This window comes from Camelus dromedarius, chromosome 5 (genome assembly GCF_036321535.1).
Source record: "Camelus dromedarius isolate mCamDro1 chromosome 5, mCamDro1.pat, whole genome shotgun sequence".
NCBI classification, from domain to species: Eukaryota; Metazoa; Chordata; class Mammalia; order Artiodactyla; family Camelidae; genus Camelus; species Camelus dromedarius.
In genome coordinates, this window is record NC_087440.1 from 29690949 (window position 1) to 29711599 (window position 20651).

The 20651-nt window shown below is 38.6% G+C and overlaps 1 protein-coding gene across 2 annotated transcripts; it reads right to left on the reverse strand.

Moving 5' to 3' along the window:
* Window positions 1-842: 842 nt before the first annotated feature.
* Window positions 843-20061, reverse strand: TTC5 (tetratricopeptide repeat domain 5). Of its 2 annotated transcripts, none has more exons than XR_004137235.2 (10): window positions 19970-20061; window positions 16631-16763; window positions 15514-15725; window positions 14973-15123; window positions 13818-13909; window positions 11745-11801; window positions 11042-11188; window positions 10648-10862; window positions 7393-7520; window positions 843-4705 (listed from the first exon to the last, which is right to left on the reverse strand). XR_004137235.2 is itself a non-coding variant. In XM_010990235.3 (10 exons), exons 1-10 carry the CDS (start codon window positions 20018-20020, stop codon window positions 4586-4588), a joined length of 1323 nt encoding a protein of 440 aa, XP_010988537.1. In that variant the 5' UTR covers window positions 20021-20061; the 3' UTR covers window positions 843-4585. The 2 variants fall into 2 exon arrangements, 1 of the variants encoding a protein (XP_010988537.1); XM_010990235.3 differs by having other exon boundaries at window positions 7393-7537.
* Between the last annotated feature and the right edge of the window lie 590 nt (window positions 20062-20651).

Genomic DNA, 20651 nt, shown 5'->3' on the forward strand with positions numbered 1-20651 from the left:
TTTTTTTTCTTTAATATAGTTTCCTCAGTCTTGGATGGCCTCTTTACATTCTACATCAAATTTATAAGTAGCTAACAAGTATTTTTATTAAAAGATGCTCAACGTCACAAATAAAGAAATGCAAATTTAAAACAATGAAGTGTCGTGTTGCCTATCAGGTATAAAAACTATATCCCAGCTCATGAATAAGCACTCTTATAAAGAAGGTGAAAAAAGGATATTATGAAGATAAAAATTAAAACTAATGAAATAGGAAAAAATATACAAAAGATGAGGGTAAACAAAGTCAAGTTCTCTGAAGACTTGCAAGAGGCAAAAAGCTGAAGGAGAAGAGATAAGGTGCAAATAAACAACACCAGTAGAGAAAAAGGGAACCAAATTACTGATGCCAAAGAGAATAAAAAATTAGGGACATACTACGAATATTTAGAAGAGTAAATTTGAAAACGTAAATGAAATGGATAAATTACTAAAAAATTCAAAATATCAAAACTGAATCAAGAGAAAGCTTAAATAATTGAATGCAATAAACATTAAACAATTTAAATCAGTAGTTAATGTTTCCATAAAGAAAATGCCAGTACTGATGATTTTACAGGAAAGTTCTACCAAAAAAAAAGATAAGCTGATTTTATATAAACTTTTCAAATAAACATACAGGAGAAACATTCTACACATTGTATGAAGCTAGCATAAATTTAATACCAAAACTAGACTAGAACAGATTCAGAAACAGAGTATAGACTCATAAACTAATATCATTTGTGACCCACAGATATGAAATCCTAAATATTACACAAGTAATTCCAGCAATGTATAAAAAATTACATATCCTGGCCAAATAAGGTTTGTCCCAAGAATGCAAGTTTGGTTTATTAATGAAAAGTGGAGTACTCTAATCCACCACATTAACAGATTAAAAGAAAAAAAAAATCATCTGCCACCTCAACAAAAGCATCAGATAAAATGTAATGAACTTTTCATAATAAAAACTCGAACAGGCTTGATATCTGAAAGCAAGAATATGTAATAACCATACAACAAACATCTTACTTAATATTGAAATTTTGAAAATATTTCCTTTAAGTACAGGAACAAGACAATGATGCTTGCAATCATCACTTGTATTCAGCATACTAGAGATCCGAACTGCTGCAGAAAAGAAAACAAAATAAAAGGCAAAAAGACTGGAAAGGAAAACACAAAACAGTTGTTATTTATACACTGAAAATTCAAAGGAATCAAATTATTAGAATGAGAGAGTTCTAAAAAGGTCACAGCTACAAAAAAAATATGAAAAATAGCCAACTGTATATTCCCAAGCATAGTTAGCAAATGTAATTTTTAAAATTCTACTATTTACAATAGCATAAAAAACTATGAAGCATCTAGGAATAAATCTAATAAAAGATAAATAAGACTTTCAGAAAAAGTATACAATTACACTGAACAATGAAAACTTAAACAATGAAGAAAATTATGGATAAAATAGGTATAAATACATCTATTCTTCCTAAATTGATCTATAAATTCAATAGAATCCCAACCAAAATCCCAGAGGAGTTTTTCTTAAAAATTCAGAAACTGATTCTAAAATGTAAATGGGCCACTTGTTAAGAACAACATGGCCCACTGTTATTCTGATTGGATACTGACTTTTCATAAAACTATAAGACAATATGGTATTGGAATAGAAATAAAAAAATAGACCAGAATAGGTCAGATCAAAAGAGTTCAGAAACAGACCTACATACTGTATATGGCAAGTTGGTGTAAGATAAATGGGGCTTTAAAGATTAGTGGGTAAAGGATGAATCTTTAATAAAAGGTGCTGGGCCAATTAATTACTCATGAAAAAAAAATTATATACCTACATCACCACATAAAGAAAGTCCATAATGAAAGAAAAGGGCAAAATGATAATTCATAAAACAATAGAGGGGAAATGTCTTTGACTTCAGGATAGGGAAGGACTTCTTAATACACAAATAGCACTAACCATAAAAGAAAATATTGATAAATTCAATAACACTGAAATTAAGTTCAGTTTTGTTCAACAAAAGATCCAATACAGAGAGTTAAAAAAAAGACAAGCTAAAAACTCTTAAGATGTTTGCAGTACATAAAATGACAAAAGATTACCACAGGAGATAAATAAATCCTACAAATCAATCTGAAATCCAATACAGAAGTGGGCAAAGGCACGAATAGGTATTGTATCATGAGAAAATATTAGTGGCTTGTTAAATATGTGGGAAGATGCTCAAACCCATTAACAGTGAGAGAAATGCTCATTAAGGCTACAGGGGAATATCACTCAAACCTCCTATATTTGGGAACCCTAGAAAGTAAGACAACATAGATGAGGATGCAGAACACACTGACAGAAGAGACATAAATTGGTACAACCACTTTGGAAAGGTTTGCTGTTTCTCAAAAAAGTTGAGCACATGTAACTCCAGCAATTCTATTCTTGTGCCTATACTCTGAAACACTGGTTCTCACACATTAGTATGCATCAAAATTGCCTGGAGGATTTGTTAAACACAGATTGCTAAACTCTTCCCCAGAATTTCTAATTTGGGGACAGAGACCTGAGCATTTGCATTTCTAAGAAGCTTCAGGTGACACTGATGCTCTTGGTCTAGGAGCACTGTTAGAGAACCACTGCTATAAAAGGAACTCTTGCACTTACATATTAGGACATGTACAGAATATTAATAATGTACTGCCTTAATAGCAAAAAAAAAAAAAAAACCCAAATGTCCTTTAACAGTAGGATGAATACACTGTAGCATAATCATACAATGAGATATATTTGTAAACAAAAATGAAATGAGATCATGGAGAGGCACACAGGGCTTCTGAGATACTAGTGATGTTCTAGTTTTTAAGCCAGGTGGACATTTTCACAGGTATATTCTAATTACTCTTTAATCTGTACATACATACTTTGTATTCTCATTTGTACATATATTTCATCATAAAATCTTTTAAGCTCTGCTGCTACCACCTACTGGCCATCTTTCTATTGTTTGGCTCAACATAAACATGTCAGATTGTCTCAGGACTTGAGTAAAAGGGGAACAGTTACTGGATTGCCTCTCTACTGATTCTAACATACACACCCCATCACACCCCTCCTCCCCAATTGCTTTCAACCATTTCTCAAGATATTTTACATCCTTTCAAGTTCTTGATCATACTTCCATGACTCTAGGCCTCAAAATCAACAACCAGAACTAAATACAAGGTTCCACATGTGTTGTGACAAACACAGTATTAAAAACTCTCTCTGGCTAGCAGATTCATTGGTATAGTCCAAAAAGTGCTGCAACTGTATCATACTGGTTACTCAGACTGACTTTATCCTGTCTACTAAATTCCAGTAATATTTCAGGCATGATGTTGAAGATACACCCCAAACAGTTGGCCTTTCTGGACCAAAAGAATAGACTTTAAAAGATAGACTGATGCTTATTCTATCATCCATTCTCTGTGGAGTTCTCTGCATTTTACATTCTTCACAAATTGAATGAGTCATCAATGATATTCAGGTCACTGATCAACAGTTGAACAGGACTGGACCAAGGACAAAGACCTGAGCCATATCACTAGAAGTCTTCCAAATCAATCTGTATCCATTAATGTACTCTCTGGTTATAACCATTCAGGTTGGTTAATAATCCCTTCCACACATTTTTCCCATTTTTCCACAAGAATGTTAAAAGAAACTGTTATAAAATGTATCATTAGAATCAAAAGAGTATCTAGCTCTCTCTGGTCTCTCAGCCCAGTAACACTATTAGAAGAGTGCTGCTGTCCTCTTGGCCTATGATAAGGGCCACCCTTCGGGATGAGAGAATGGGGAAATGGAAGGAAGCTGGTTCCCAACAATTTTGTGAAGCTGCCATTCCTGCCCTGGGCTGCCTATTGCCAGAAATCTTTTAGCTGGGAGAGAAATAAACTACTTTGTATAAAGAAAAAAAGGCAGGGAGGGGGTACTACTATAATAGATTAAAGGGATCCTAAAACCAAGAGTCCAAGCCTGGAGAGAATGAAACAGGCCAAACTACACAGTATTATTTTTTTTCCAAACAAATTTAATTCTGTTCCAGCCCCAAAGGAGGGGAAGGACCTAAATTTTAAAAATAAAAATAAAATAAAATTGCTCAAAAACTAAGCCATTAAAAAATTAAGCCCCCTCGCTTAGCAATAAATACTGAAATGATATATACACACGAGGCTCAGGAAGGAGGCAAGAACAGGAACCTTGGGGACTCTGTCCCACGGCAAGGTCCCAACACTTCTACCAATTTCCATGCTCTTTGTCTAAAACATAGAAGAGCAATAAAAGAGGCAGGAGAGATACAACAGGGAAGCGTGTGGCCCCAGAGAGAGGTGAACATAACAACAGAGAAGAAGGGACACATCGTGTCTTACAAGGCAGAGGAAGGGAAAGTCATCATCTAAAACATCCCCCCAATTCCAGTTGAGTCACTGGATGTGGCTGGTCGGGCTGCCAAGTGACCTTGAGCTTATCTCCTCGCCTCCACTCCCTCGTTAGCATGCAAGCCAGAGAGGGTCATTCACACTGTGGCCGCGATGCCACTGTGGCAGCAGCCTGGCTGCTGGAGCCCTGAGGCTTCCCATTCACCACGAGCAGGAGGGGCGTCTCCACGCGAATGCTGGAAAAGGAATAGTCCTAGAAAAGACAAATATACAGAAGCTCATTACAGATCCTAAGATAGAAGAAACTCCAGCACAGGGATACACCACCTGTGATTTTCTTCCCCATCCACTCCCCAATAGATAACACCCCTTACCTCCATCTTTTATTAAACAAAACTGAGCTAACAAAGGGGACGTAATTTTACCATTTTCAATCTTCAGAAGGAAAATCTGGGGCAGGTAAGGTGCCAGTATTGTCACTACAAGAATGGGACAATCCTCTGATTCAGAAAAGACAGGATGCTGACACTGCTCAACCAAAGGGTCTCATCAGCTCTACAGAATCTGCCCTTCCACACAGTGTTTATCAACAATTATAACCACATGCAGCCAGCCAGAGCCAATGGAAATTCTGAGAAACTCTTAGTTCAAGTGTTTGTAAGGCCATAAATTAACCTACCAAATATAAATTAGACTTACTTCTCCCTTTATATCAGGAGGAATTAACAGAATGCAGGCTCAGACATTTCCCTAATAACAGAAAATACCAGCTCACTTTATCAGTTCAAATTGTACTTTAAGTTGTAAAACATGTCATTAAAAGATCTTTACCCAAAAAAAAATGTTCTATTTGGAGAGTAAAGTAGTCTCATTTAAGTCAAAGTAAATTAAAGAGTTCTCATAAATCAATATTTTTAAACCTCCTAACAGGATATGGACAAGTGACCAAAAAAAAAAAAAAAGGCAATTTATAAAAGGAATATAGTCAATAAATATTTGATAAAATTTTCAACCTCACCAATAATCAAGAAACCAAACCCATGTACCTTCCATGTAAAACCAGCAAATAATTTTTCAAAGGTTTCTATATAGAGTTGTGAAGAAAACTATGGAAAAACAATTATTTACATCCACTGTTGGTAATAACTGGTACAAACATATTCCAAAAAATAATTTGGCAATACATATCAAAAGTCTTAGAATTCTGCATAACCTCTGGAGCCAGAGTTCTACCTTAGAAATTTATTTAATTTCTTTAATGAATTAATTAAATTCATTTAACAATCATGGATATGGGTAGAAATAAAAATATTTACTATGATACTTTTATAATAAGAAAAAATTAGAAATAATCTAGATCTGAGGTCAGCAAGTTTTTTTGTAAAGGGCCAAATAATAAATCTTTTAGGCTATGTGGGTCATATGGCCTCTGTCACAGAACTATTCAACTGTGACGCTGCAGTGCAAAAGCAGCCACAGACAAAAGTAAACAAATGAGTGTACTTTGTTTTAAAAAAGAAATTTAGTTACAAACACTGAAATCTGAATTTTCTCTAATTTCCATGTATCATAAATTATTCTTCTTCTTTCAACTGTTTTCATTTAAAAATACAGAAACCATCCTTGGCTCACAGGCCATTAGCAAACAGGCAATGAGCCTGTTGGTCACGCTCAGTCGGCCATATTCTGCTGACCCTTAATCTAAATGGAGAAAAAGTAGTTAAATACCTACTCTCATAGATAAACAAGGACCTACTATATAGCACAAGGAACTATATTCAATATCCTGTAATAACCTAGAATGGGAAAGAATCTGAAAAAGGATATATATATGTATGTGTGTGTGTATATATATATATATATATATATAAAAATCACTTTGCTGTACACCTGAAACTAATATTATAAATCAACTGTAATTCAGTTTTTTTAAATTATTTTTTAAAAACTACTCTTGCAGCGTTTTTGTGAGGATTAAAAGAGCCAGTGAAGGGAGCAAAGCTCTTAGCACAGTGTCTCGCATCAGTTAATTGTCCAGTAATGTTAACTATCATCATCGTCTTCATCACCACCTCTATGTGTCAATTCAAAACAATGTTAAAGAATATGTAAAAACAGAGGAAATGTTCACAAACATTTGTATCTAATTTTCCACTCATATTTAAAAACATACATATGAATGTGTGTATATTTATGAAAAGAATGGAGGTTTACATACCAAACTGTTAACCGTAATAACATCAGAGTAACAGTATTTCAGTCCATTTTAAAAAATGTATTTATATGGAAAATATTGACATATTATGTAAGTTTAAGGTGTACAATGTGTTGATTTGATATATTTATATACTGCAATGTGATTACTGCCTTTGCATTAGCTAACAGCTCTATCACAGCACATATTTATCATTTCTTATTTGTGGTGGGAACAATTAAGAGCTAGTCTCTTGGCAACTGTGAAGTTTGTAATATCATATTGTGGTCTATAATCACTATGCTGTGCATGAGCTCTCCGGGACTTATTTATCTACTGGTTGCAAGTTTGTACCCTTAAACAACACCTCCCCAATTCGCCCACCCCTGGAATAACCACCATTCTACTCTCTTTTTCCCAAGTTCAGCTTTTTTAGATTTCACATATAAGTAATACATGTATTTGTCTTTCTCTGTCTGTTCAGTCCATTTTTAAAATTCTTTTTGTATCTTTACCAGTAGTTTTTTAATTAAAAAAACCTACTTTCTAGTACAGCTTTTTAGTACAGAATAGATTACATATATACGTATATATATACATATATATGTGTGTGTGTGTGTATATATATATATATTATACAGCTCACACACACATATATATACACTACTTTATATGTATTTTTTAAAAGAGAAACTTGGTCCCACTTTCTGAGCCTGAGTTGAGAAAGAATCTTAGCCATCACTCACCTTTCCCTTGTGCTGAATTCGGTGAAGTCGAAGGTTAGGCTCAGGGATGGCTACAGAGTCCCCGATGAGCACTCCCCAACTCTGCACCATATTATACACCATCACTGCATAGCAAGGTCCATCTGAATCTACCAGGCCAAATGTACTTCCAGGTTAAGATGGGTTAAGAGAAAAAAAAAAAAAAAGGAGGGGATGGGGCAGGGGAGTGGGCAGGAAAGAAAAGCAGAAACAGTGGTTTTAAAATGTTAGCAAAATAAAAAAATGCTTTCTCAGTTTCTTACGTACAAAATCTATGACGGTACCATCATCCACTATGTACATCTGAGTGTTCATTTTTCTTAGATATATAATATCTTTAGTGAACCTGCACAAAACTTATCAGTCACTGTGCCAAGAACTTGGGACACATGCACACTGAGGCCATTCAAATATTAATAATGAACTAGCTAGAAATGTTGCAACTGAACATTATTCCTATTCTGTCAATTTAACTATCACCACCTTCATCAAACTCTCTAACCGTCACTGTCAATTTAATTCCACAAACTTCCACTGAATACTCATTTTCTGTCAAGCACTATGTTAAGTAATAAGACACCAATTCAGCTATGAGTGAGCTTAAAGTCTAGTGGGTGTCAAACAATCAATCCATCACTTCCAGTACAACTGCAGTGGGTGCCAGAATAGCTTTTCCCTCGTGTTGAATTCAGTAAGGCCAAAGGCTAGGCTGTGGGAGCCCAGAGGAGAAATGTCTAAATCAAAGGAAAGCTGGGAAGGTTTCCTGGAAGAGGAGACCCTTCAAATGAATTTAAAGAATGAAAAATTAGCTGGGTTAAAACAGGAAAACTAATCCTCAGTGGAAATAAAAAACCTCTGAGGGGATGGGAATAGGGCTTAACTGGGAGGGAACATGAGACAACTTCCTGAGGTGGCGGTAATGTTCTCTATCTCACTAGGCGTTTGGGTTACATAGGTGTATGCATTTGTCAAAGCTTAGCAAATGCACCCTAAGATTTGTAGATTTCATTGCATGCAAATTTTACATAAAAAGAAGAAAATTATAAACATATACTGAATTCAAGTTAATGACTGCATGCTAAATTATTTAGAGGAAAGTATACTAATGTCTGCAATTTACTTTGAAATGCAACAAAAATAAGATGGATCAGTGGATGAACAGGGGTATAGATATATGATAAACTAAGAATAGTAAAATATTAATAGTAGAATATAGGTAATTGGATACATAAATGTTCACTGTAAAATTCTTTCAATTTTGCTATACGTTTTAAAATTTTTATGATAAAAATGTTAGGGGGGAAAATGTTATCCATATCAGGAAGCAGCAAAAGGATTATCCAGGCACGCTAACTCTGTGTAAAGGCAAGGCACATGAAAATAGCTGTTCTGAAACCTACAAAATAATCCCATGGTTAACCCCATGTGGGAAAGTGACAGAAGATAATGGACAGAGGGAGGCAGGGAAAAAAATCATAAAGAGCTTTGAATGCTAAGCTAGGCTAAGGAATTCAAACTTAATCCTGAAAGCTACATACTATGCGTATGGGATTTTAAATAAGAAATAGCAATGGTCATATCTGCATCTGGAAAATATTTCTCTGGACTGCAGAACAATGGAGAAGAAACAGGGAGTCGGGAGATTGTCTGGAGAAGTGGTAAGAGGCTGAGTTATATTAGAAGAGACAGGGAAATAAGGACAAAAAGGCTCAACTATTGGGCTTGGTAACTGCAATGCAGGAGAATGGAGAAGTCTAAAGCTTCCATAAGTCTTAATTAAGTGACTGGGTAGATATGGTACCACTGATTAACTAAGAATTCAGGTAGAAACAGGATGAGAGAGAAAGATGAGGTGAGTAATTTTGAAGATACTGAGTTACAGATTTCTGATTGGAGCCCAGAGGCAACTGGGCATCCAAAACTTGGAAATGAGGCCTGGGCTGAGATAAACCTGTGGGCATAGAGGAGGTAGTGAAAGCCTTGGGTTTACAGGACATCACCAAACGAGATGACCTACAAACGAGACAGCGAAGAATCCACGTTCGTGCCATCACTTGGGACACCTGAATTCACAGTAAACTGCAATCAAGCATTCTCCTGGTAAAACTACTCGAAGTCTCCTACACAGTCGGGCAGCCACTGTCAAGTAATCAAAGTCAGCACCTATCTGCCATCCTCGTATAGAGAGAAAAGAGGCAAGGAATAAAAACAGAGTCCTCCTGGAACTTAACGTTTAGAAATTGGGCAGAAAAAGAGAAACCAAGCAATGGCAACATATTTGTTCTCAAGGGCCCCTAAAACCCACCTGTGTCTATATTTCTTTCTCATTCCTCTTAGCTCTAGGGTCTGCTCTAGTAACTAACCTTTGTTCAACTATCTTCTTGCTCTTCATCAAATGCACACACCCTGAAAATGGAGAAAAATCAGGCATACAATGGAAGCTGTGAGTATTTTAGTTTGAGCAGAGCAGAGGTATATGAAAGGGACTAGTGAGAGATCAGTCAGAGTGTTACGGAGCCATGTGGTAGAAGCCACTGGATCAGACACTGGTGATCCCAGAAAAAAAAACGTCAGTAGAAAACAGAAAAAGGAAACCAGTCAACCAGGAATTAGAAAGTGAGTGAAAGACCAAGGAGTGATGGCACTGACTAAACCCTAATTAGTCATGAGTCAAAAAATTTCTAAATGAATATTCTTAACTCATTTCCTCTGCTAGACTATAAGCACCCTTCACTTGGGTGCATTTTTTTTTTTAACTCTCTACAACACATATAGCTGGTGTTCAATAAATATTTGCTGAGTAACATCTGAGAGAATCTCCCCATAGGCCTTAAATTCAAACTCAAAGCTCATCTTCCAGAACCGCTTAGGCATACCTAAGTGCAAACAGGACTAAGAATTCTTCTTCCTTCAACTTCTATGATTATGAAAACACAAAGAAATAGGAGAATTTTAAGGTTTCCATCTGCCTTATAAAAAATGCAGCTGTCAAATTTCAGCTACTGATGTAGGAGTCCACAGAACATCAAGCTCAGGGAAAAAATGGGTGGTGACAGAACCTACAGAGAGATTGCTAGGCATCACTTAGACAGTACCTGCTCTTGAGACAGTCACAGAAGGAAGAAGAACTCACTAATCTCTGACCACTAACAATGTCCTCAACTTCCAGAGAAAGGCCAGGAAATGAGAACACTTGGTTCAAAAGGATGAAAAAGAGGAAAGGCAAGAGAAACTCACAAGGGGACTTTCTCCTCCGTGGTAAGGCTGAACACCACCTTCCCCAGGACCACAGCCCCACTGTTTACACCAGGCTGCAGAGCACTCAGTGGCTTGTGCTCCAGGGTCACCTTCTGCCCAGAGGCTGACTGATAGCGCCCATCACCACAAGGGCCTAGATGGGCTGGGCGCAAGCTTCCCAGCATGCTCTGTAACTTTTTGGTCTTCACCTTTCCCTGCAAAGGAAAAGGAAATAGGTAAGAAGCTGGGAGATACTCACTCTCCTTGGGAGCCTAGTCCTTCCCTCCCACCTACCCACTTCCGTAGGGTCACTACTACTGAGGCTTATTTGATTCTTATTTTACTGACCTGCAGCAGAATAAAAAAGCAGGATTCAGCCTTTGGACATCTTTACCTTGCTCTCTAGGAGGCTGGTTAATCTATTCAGGAATTCCAGGAGTTGTTGCTCTCGTTGCCAGGGCTCTGACCAGGCAGGGTCCAGTGCTGCAGCCCGAGAGAAGCCCTCCAGGGCCTCCCCGTAATTCTCTTCATATTTATGTAACTGCACAAGAAGTAACCAGAAACCTCCTGATTATAAATGTATTTAACACAACCTATGCTGGGGGCAGTAACAGCACAGTGGGCTAGAAATCTAGAGAAATAAATTATTTTCCTTCCCAGTTGTTTTCCTCTTCTACAAATGAACAGCCTGAAGAGCTAATTAACACCTTTCACCCTTCTTCCTGGCCAAGGTGATCACAACCCCAAAGATGGAATCATTTCAAAGAAGCTAACTTCCAAACTCTAAAGCAGCTAAGTTGCATATATTGGGTGAGTCTATCTGTATGTTTATAATGAACATGTCAGAGAAGTCTTCTAAACTGTGCCCCATCCTCAATTCACCTTCCCACCTCCTCAGGCCCGTTTCCTTTCCCTCCAGGTACTTTAATCAAACTAAGCTAGCTTTTCCTAGAAATAGTTTGGCTTTCCTCTTGCAGTTTGTACCCAAACTTGTCCCTAAGAATACTCACTTATCCTCACAGACTAAGACCTAGATGTCTTATTTATTTGACCTTCAGATGACCACTCCCTCACATAAATGACATTTTTTTCTTTACCGTGGCCCTGTTCAGATGAAGATCAGGATTGCTGGAAGCTGTCCTGTCAACCTTCTCCTACAGTGGGATAAAAAGATCATTAGTGGCTCCTGTCTCAGTCTTAAGAATGGCCATGCATAACATGTCCTAAACCTCCTCTCCCTGCTTGTCAAAATGTTCCTATACCCACACTGTTATACAGTAACTGCTTGTGTGGCACATATCACTCAGTCCCTGAAACCTCGAGGATGTAAGGGTTTTGTATGTGCATGAGACTTTAAAATATGACTATAATTTATCCATGCAATAAGATAGAAGAAATATGTGATTGGTATCTGATTTTCAAAAATTTTATAATAATGAGATGCTGGTATAAATGAGGAAAATTCTAGGAAAGAAATGGTGTCAATTTAATGCATTTCCTCTACCAATAAGCCCGGCTCCAGATACAAACAGAATCATGTTTCTAGATACAAGCCCCTTTAAAACACATAGTGAAGGTCAAATTCTGATTCTCTAATTTAAACAGATGGTCAGAAACCATATGACACTGCAGACAGATGTACTGTGAAAAAGCCCCTGGCTATATTCACAGCTATGGCCATTTTATTTTTTTTTTAATTCTGTTCATTACCTGGCACATTGCAAAAGCACAAACATGAATTAGAATTGTTTAAATGGTTAGTTCAAATATGTTTAAAAATGCAGGTCTGAATGAAGGAATTAAGAGTTAAAAGCAATTATTTAGTAGAAGCCAAATAAAAAATTTTAAAGAAGGACATTACATTATGCCTTAAAATGTAAACACTTACCAGATTAAGGAATTAGAGTAAAATAAAACAACTTTGCCTGAAAAGTTTCCTGACTGAAAAAAGAACAGTCCTGCTGGCTACACAGGTCGGGCTGAGTTAAATGCTGCCATTAAGGCTACAGAGTGACACGTAGAGTATGTGAGGAAGTTGTAGTTGTCACTTTTTGAAAAGCCACTTTATTACTGTGTGTTCCTCTGTGGTGAGTGTGAGTCGCACCAAGTGAGCTGCAGTCATCATTACCGCGGTGAGGGCACGTGTGCGCCCACAGCTCCCAGGTATGGCTGCCCCAGAGTGCAACCAGGGTAATGCCAAACAAACAGTATCAGAAGTGTACTTTGTAAGAAAGTAATTTGAGTTATTTTTGAAATATAAAAATTGGTTGTATTTTTAAAGCTATAATTCTCGTAGACATTCTGTGGTTAAATTGACTGTGCTTATTAAAAATGGCTATGTTTTGCACTTCAGGCTGTGAATAATGTTTCTGTGGGAAGACGGAAAAAAAAAAAAACAAAACAAGAACAACCTCTAAACTGCAAATGTAAATATAAGGCAGCTGTGTTCTTTATTCTGCCCCTCAGAGCAAAATAAGTAATGGTAGGTTAAAAAGCAATTCTCTATGTCAAAAGAAAGGAAAAGAAGGTGAAAATGAGGCCTAAATAGAAAGTGCTCAGAAGGCCAATATGAACTTGTAACAGTGAGCAGTTAGGCACTCAAAGCATTAAGGAAATCCCCCATGCAAGTGACTATCAAATAAAAATAGCCTGAAAACCTAAGCAAAGCATGAGCTCCAGTGAATTAATCCCTAGGAAATAATGCAGAGTGGGCTACATGCTGTTTTCTATTTAAGCCTGTGGGAAATCCAGAGCCATACTATCTATGGTTGATCTGGGGATAACACTTAATTTATACCTAAGTATCAGAGGTTTTATTTTTCTTTAAAAATGTACACAAATAAGCATTATTTTAACAAAGACTTTTTCTCACTAAAAGAGATGACCATGTTGGGATGGGCTCTGTGATTTGGTTACACATGCCTGTAAGAAATCTAGACAGCTCAGGGAGCTACCTAGCACTGAGGCACACACTGCAAGTGGTTGCGAATACTCAAGTTATAAAAAGAAAGACATCACCTCTGCAGACCCAGCTTTGCAAAACCACACACACTGGATGCCATCAAACACTGCCCATGCTGCTTGCTAAAGAGCCACAAGGAAGATTGAACAGCACTCTTGCTTCTGTTGCTGCCTCTCTATATCTGGCCTGAGTGGCCATAAATACTTACTGCTTGGGCATAGGCACTGAGGGCTTGCTGGGAGATCTTAGGGTTCTGGCCAGTGTTGAAGTAGAGAGACAGATATGCATTCCCCAGAATATCTGAAAGAGTAACACAGGGTTTCTGTTTCTGCATGAAAGGAGCCTGAAGTTGCCGCTCTATTCAAATAAGTAAAAAGCTGAACAGACTAAAAAATCCACAACTCTTCTCAGATGCGTAAGAAAGAGGACAACACAGGGCAAACCGCTGCCCCCAAAACTGGGTAGATAGACAGACAAATACGGGGAGTTATGGATTCCCAGAGCAGAAACTCACAAGCTGCCACAGGCGCAGTGCTGCGGTAGGAAAACCTGAACTGTAATTGACAAACTCTGGAGGCTCAGTGCAGACAAGCCTGGGAGTTAAAAACTCCAGCGGTCCCAGTCATAAGGAAGCCCTTGCAATATTGTGAGCTTTACCTCCAGGACTCGACCAGTTTCCCACAGCAAATATCAGAGAAAAATACCCTCATACTTCCAGCAGAGGGCACAAAGGACACATTTTGAAATATGCTAGAGCACTCCACTCTTAACAAGGCTTGCCGTCAGAAGAAACTAGTTAATCGGAGCCTAACCTGCTGGGGTATCATCAGAACATAACTGACCTAAGGAAGGGAAATAACCAACTCCAGCTGGTTCCAGTCTTCCATATGGGAGAAGGGAAATGCACAACTCCAGCCCACCAAAGGGCTGGGGGAAAAAACTAAGAAACACAGTGATGGATCATCTCAGAGCCCAAGTTCAAAGTGTAACTATTTTGGTCACCCTCAAAAGTCTATAAAAAGGCCTCATGTCTAAAACAAACAGCGATGACACTATACTATACTTAGTATACCCCAAATTCCACTGGGATAAGAGGCAAACATGGACCCAGAAGAGAAATTCCAAGACTGCACAAAGGCCCTGGCTTGCTTATGTGAAAACATAAGCCTCCTCTCCTAGATGAAAAGATCCAAGAGTTCCTAGAATAGTGGTTCTTCAAAACACCTTTCGGGCTTCTTCAAAGCAAAGATGCCCTGGCTTCACACATAAGAGTCAATAGATGGGCTCCAGGTAATCCTGGTGTGCAACTACGGCTGAGCACCACTGCTCTAGAAACCTGCTGAGATCTTTTGAGAGCACTCACACCAGGAGCGGCCATCAAGGATGTCCATCTGCACAGCCAACTTAGCCTGTTGGACGCTGTCCATGACGTGGCGAGAATGTTCATCTCCAGAGTCAGTCCGCAGCTGGCGAAGCACCATTGACAGGTTTTGAAGGGAGACTTTGTTCTTGCACTGCAAATGAAGAAGGCATACACTCAACCTTCCTGACTCTATTTCCTCTTTCCAGGTCTATTCTTTCTCAATCTTCTTCTAAACCTAATTTTTCATCTTAATTTTTATTGCCATCTGTATCTTGGACCCCCATCTACAAGGAGCAGCTTGGCTGCTAACTTCACTTCTCATCTACCCTGACCCTGATCCCATCTTCCTCTTCCTTTTTCAGGTCCCTGCCCCTGTTCTCCTCATCCAGGTCTGCTCCCTGACCCTTCCTCCCTTCTGATTCTGTTCTCCTAGTTCCAATTACAGTTCCACTCTGGTATTCATGTCCTAGGGAAACTCACAGAACCAAAGAAATCCCACCCTTCCCATCTGTGTTTTCTGAGGGCACAGTGGGCGGCTCACATGGGTGAGGGCTCCTGAGAAGCAGGTGTGGGCAGCGGCAACATCCCCTTTCTTCCAGTACACCTCACCCAACTGGTTCCAGGCTTCCACCAGCTTGGGCTCCAGCTTCACAGCCTTTGATAGAAGCTCCTCAGCCTTAGGGCTATAGTCAGGAGTCACATTCAGTGCCTTCCCAGTTAGCATCAGAACCTGTGCCTTGCCCTGGACAGAACCTAGGAGGAAGGGCAAAGATAAAGGAAAGTGGAAACTCAGGCAGTCTTACAGGTAAGACCAGGGTACTTTCTCTCAAGGAATAATCCCATGCCAGCTCTAGGAATCAAACAGTTGAGGAAAATCTTTGTGATCAAACCATTTATTGAAAACCTACCATATACAGAGTTCTGTGTTAGAAAGCAGGGTAACAGAGAAAGCATCATCCCCACCTTTGAAGGGCCTACAATCTAGTGGAGAGGACAAAGCATATACATAGAAAATTAAAACAACAGTGAAAAGAAGCATATGGCATACACCCAATGAGTGGGCTTTAAAAAGTGAGGAGAAAGACAAGACATTCCAGGGAGAAAAATGATGTAAACAAAGGCAGAAATACATGTGGTATGTTCGTGGGAGAATGGATGGTTCAACGTGAATGAAACAAATTCCTCTGTAAATAGTCAGAGATAAGGGTAGGGGGGAAAAAGAGTCAGACAATATAGAATTGAATACCAGGGGAAGGGGTTTGAACTTCAACCAGTCAATAGTAGGAATCTTTGAAGATACTTAAGCAAAGAAGCAGACAAAAGGATGCGATTAAATGCATGAAGTAGTGATTTAGAAAGATAATGACCATGGTCATTATTTAAGTTGATCTGGAAGTAAAAGAAATTAGAGACAGAAAGGTCAGTTAAGCAATAGTAATCAAGCAACAAGTACGCTCTTTTATTTCATGGCATTTGGGAATGGAGTTTAGGGAACCGAAAGGTTGCCATCCTGCACAGGCGCCCTTGGAAGAGATATTCTGTTGTACCATCTTGTAGCAGCCACAAATAGGACACTGAAGAGTCTAACAGAAAGTGAGCAAAACTCCATTACATTTCAGTGAGGGGCCGGAGGTTGCATGCTCTTTTGGGACTCATACCCATTACTTCCTCCATCTGCTGCAGGGTCTTCTCCATCTCCTCCCGCACATCCTGTTGCTTCCTCCCAGCATCCTCAACACTATGTGTCTCGAAATAGCACTCTCGAAATGAATAGAGCTGATCCACCAGTTCCTAGGAAGTATAAGGATGGTGCTATTAAGTGGAGAGGATACCAGACAAGTAAATTTGAGACTGGCTAGCCATACCAGCTTCTGGCCTAGAAATGCTGATTCTCTGTCCCACCTAGGAATGACAAGAGGCACATAGACAGGTCTATCAAAATCCCAGAGGTCATGAGGGAAAGTAGCCAGTGTCCCAGCCCACTCTCATTATTCCAAGCCAGCCTATATAGCATGATGTTAGTTCTTTATCTCCCAGTCCCAACAGAGCTTCCAATATGACTAAGCATTTCACATACTATAGTCAAGAGGGAGGAAACACTTTGCAACTTGAGATAAAACAAAGTTAATAAGATCATCCTAACTGGTACTGGTCCCCAAAGTATAAAACTTTGGAATTTACCCTTAAAACTGGACTTCCTAACAAAAAAAATCCCTTATGCCTCATTTTCCCTATGCCAGGATCTGAAAATACATGACCTTTGTGAACATAAACATGTGAGAGTCGTTTTCCACAACAAACTGACTTAACCTTGATAAACTTGGTGTTTTTTGCAGTTTTGTTTCTTGTAGGTTTTTATGTTTGTTTCCTTTGTTTTGTTAAGTCACCTTCTGGCTCTCTTGCACTCTTTACAAGTAAATGTTCTCTTTCCTCTTAAATATCTCTACCTCTGAGTCTTCCTGTGACACCAGTCAAAGCTTTTCCATTATCTATTCTTTCCTAAAACAAAACAGCAGCAGACAGGTATAATCCAATCCTACCAAGTCTTATCAATTACCTCCACAGCACATCCCAAATCCATCCGCCTGTCTTCATCTCTCTAGGACTATCTTCAACTAAATCAGCATCATTACTTGCTTGGACCATTTCAATTGCTTCTAAATTCATCTTACTTCTCTTTCCCATTCTCCTCACCATAGTTGGAGTGACCTTACAAAATGTACATCATATCACAAATCCTCAGATAGTTTCCCACTGCGGTCAGAATAAAATCCAGCTCCTTATTATGGCCTAGAAGACTGTATGATCTGACCTCCCACTATGCACCCCACCACAAACTTCACTTCCTGCCACTCTCCCTCCTATAAAACTCAAGCCACAGTGGCTTTCACTCAGTTCCTCAAATCTGCTAAGCACAACCCCACTTTACACATGCTGTTCCCTCTGCCTGGATACTCTTTCCCCAGACTTTTGCAGGGCTCATTCCTTATCATTATTTAGATCTCAGTTCAAATGTGAACTTCTCATAGAGGCTTTCCCTGACTACTCCAACAAAAGTAACCCTTCCTCCTCTGCCCCACTGTTAAATCACACTTCTATTTTCCTTCATTGCACTTATTTGGAATTATGTGGCCTGTGCATTAATTGTTCCTTTTCTGTCTCCACCACTGGAATGTAAACTCCATGATGAGAGGATCTTAATCTGTTTTGTTTAGCGCTACACCTGAGCACTACAACAGGGCCTCGGACATGATAAGCTCTCATTAACTAATGAATCTCCCTTTCTCTAACAAATACTTATGTACTATACTTAATTTAAAATCCTACCTGGAATGAAATTAGACAAGCACCTCTTGCAACCATGCTTTTCAAGTTTTATTGTGTGTATTACTTCTAGGACCCAGCCTACAGAGATTCTGATTTTAGTAGTTCTAGCAGAACTCAAAATTCAGTATTTGAACAAGCACCCTATATGACTTTAATAAAAATGATCTATAAAACACACTTTGAGAAATACCCTTTTTACATTCCTTCTACCCTAAAATGTCTATAACAACGTAATAAAGCTTATCACCATCCTCATGAATAGCAACACCACTATCCTTTTCCTCTCTCTACTCAATTCCCCTATTCCATTCCTGCACCTTCCCCACCACCCTCAAGATACCCCAAGTATCCTGCACCTAGCGGCTCAGGGCATCTATCACAAAAGAAAGCGGGAAAATACAGTTCTCAGCAAAAATTACAACCCATTTCCTTTTGAATTATAAGAATTACAGAGGTCTTACTGTTTTTACCTGTTACAGCAAACATGTACAAAATTGTATGGATTTGTTGTTGGTTTGTTTTGCTGGAGTAAACATTTTTAATAACTTTCTTCTCGCCAAAATCTATATATATAAGTTGTTAAAATCCAAATAGGTACATGTAAAAAATACAAAGTAAAAATTTCTCGTAATCACACCGATAACCTCAGTGATAACTACAGTTTTGTTTACCTTTTCAGGTTTTTTTCTACACATATACAAATATACATACACACACACAATGTTTATAATATGGAGCCAAGATTGAGAATCTCTGATTTCAGTCAGTCACACTAAGGAATAAAATTAAATTAATCCAAGTCAACTGGATGTGGGATAAAGCTCACACTTTAAAAAAATGTTATTATTTTAATCTGCTCAAGAAACAAATCTCAAAAAAAAAAAAAGCCAAATCTCATCAAAGTTTAAACTTTTGCAGTAGAAGCCTTTAAGAAAGTTAGAAGCCCGTCATAAGTCTAATGTTTAAATCTGTCTTAGAACTCAAAGAACTGAGTTTCTGAAATTTAAGAGAAATCTTCGGTTATTAAAAGAAAGGTAAAGAGCCAAGTAATAAGTTAGCTCCTACCTACCAAGTACAAGACTGTTCCAGTCACCACGGTCAACTACGGACTGGGTGGAGTCTGGAGCCCTCTGCATCAGACCCCAAACTGGAATTGTACAGTAGGCGAAAAGAATCAAAACTGTCAAATTCTAAGGAGAGTAACCAGAATACATGCGGTTCAAGGCATTACTGTGATTGTTGTCAATTTAAAAACAGAAAAGTAATGAAGAAATGGTCTTTGTGGGGATCAAAACATGTGACAGATACTAGCTCCTGCAGATCTGCCATACACAAGTGTATGCTATTTGTTATGGGTGAATCCAGAATAAAAGTCTCTAAGAATGCACAGGAATAAAGTTAGAAGCAGCAAATCCTCCTCCCTGCAGGACTGAAACTGAGAGCAGTCAGGTCAGCAGCAGGAGTTCCCAACACACACGGGTTGCGTCCCTCCCCTAGTCCGCGGGGCTCCCCTTAGCAGGCTGCGGCTGCACCTTCGAGTAGTTACAGTAACCACACGGACACAAGCAGCGTCCGGAATATGCCAAGGAATTCACTGGTACTGCATAAACTGGGCTCTCTACTTCTTCCCAAGAACAAACGCAGAAACAGATTTTAACCTTTGGCCCCACCTGCAATTTCTGCACGATCTCCCTGACTTCTTCCTCTTCATCAGCCATCATTTCCCAGCCACCCTCGGCTTCTCCGCCCCTAACTTTATAACCACAGAGACTCACACCTACCCCCATCGTGGAGCCACAGCGACATCTAGAGGTCTGGAGGCTTAACTGCACCTGAGTAAAGGGGCTGATTTTCAAGGAAGGGCATCGCTCCAAACCAACTTAATCCAATGCGTATAGCTCAAAGGACCTGGTCTGTAATTACTTCTGAGTTCATAAACTTGTTTCTTCTCCAAATCCTGGAAACAACGTTCTCATATTGGTTCATGCATATTTTGTTTCATATCTGCCTGTTTACTTATACCAAGATTATAATACCCAAAAGAAGAAGACAGATTAAAATAGTAGACGCCTGTGTTATAAGTTTAAAATTTTGAAGGAAGTTTCGTACAATGGTAAGGTAATTTGAATGTTTTCCAGACTTTATAGTGATTTTCTATACACAAGTAATTTTATAATTTTGAACACCATCCTAATAAATCTATTTAAATACACTTAGGATGGCATTATGAAAGCCATCACTTATACACTAATAGTATATATATTAGTACACTAATAATGCTTATATACTGATAGACTATATCCTGAAGGGTACGAAGAAACAATGACTGTCTCTAGAGAGGGAGACAGGGGG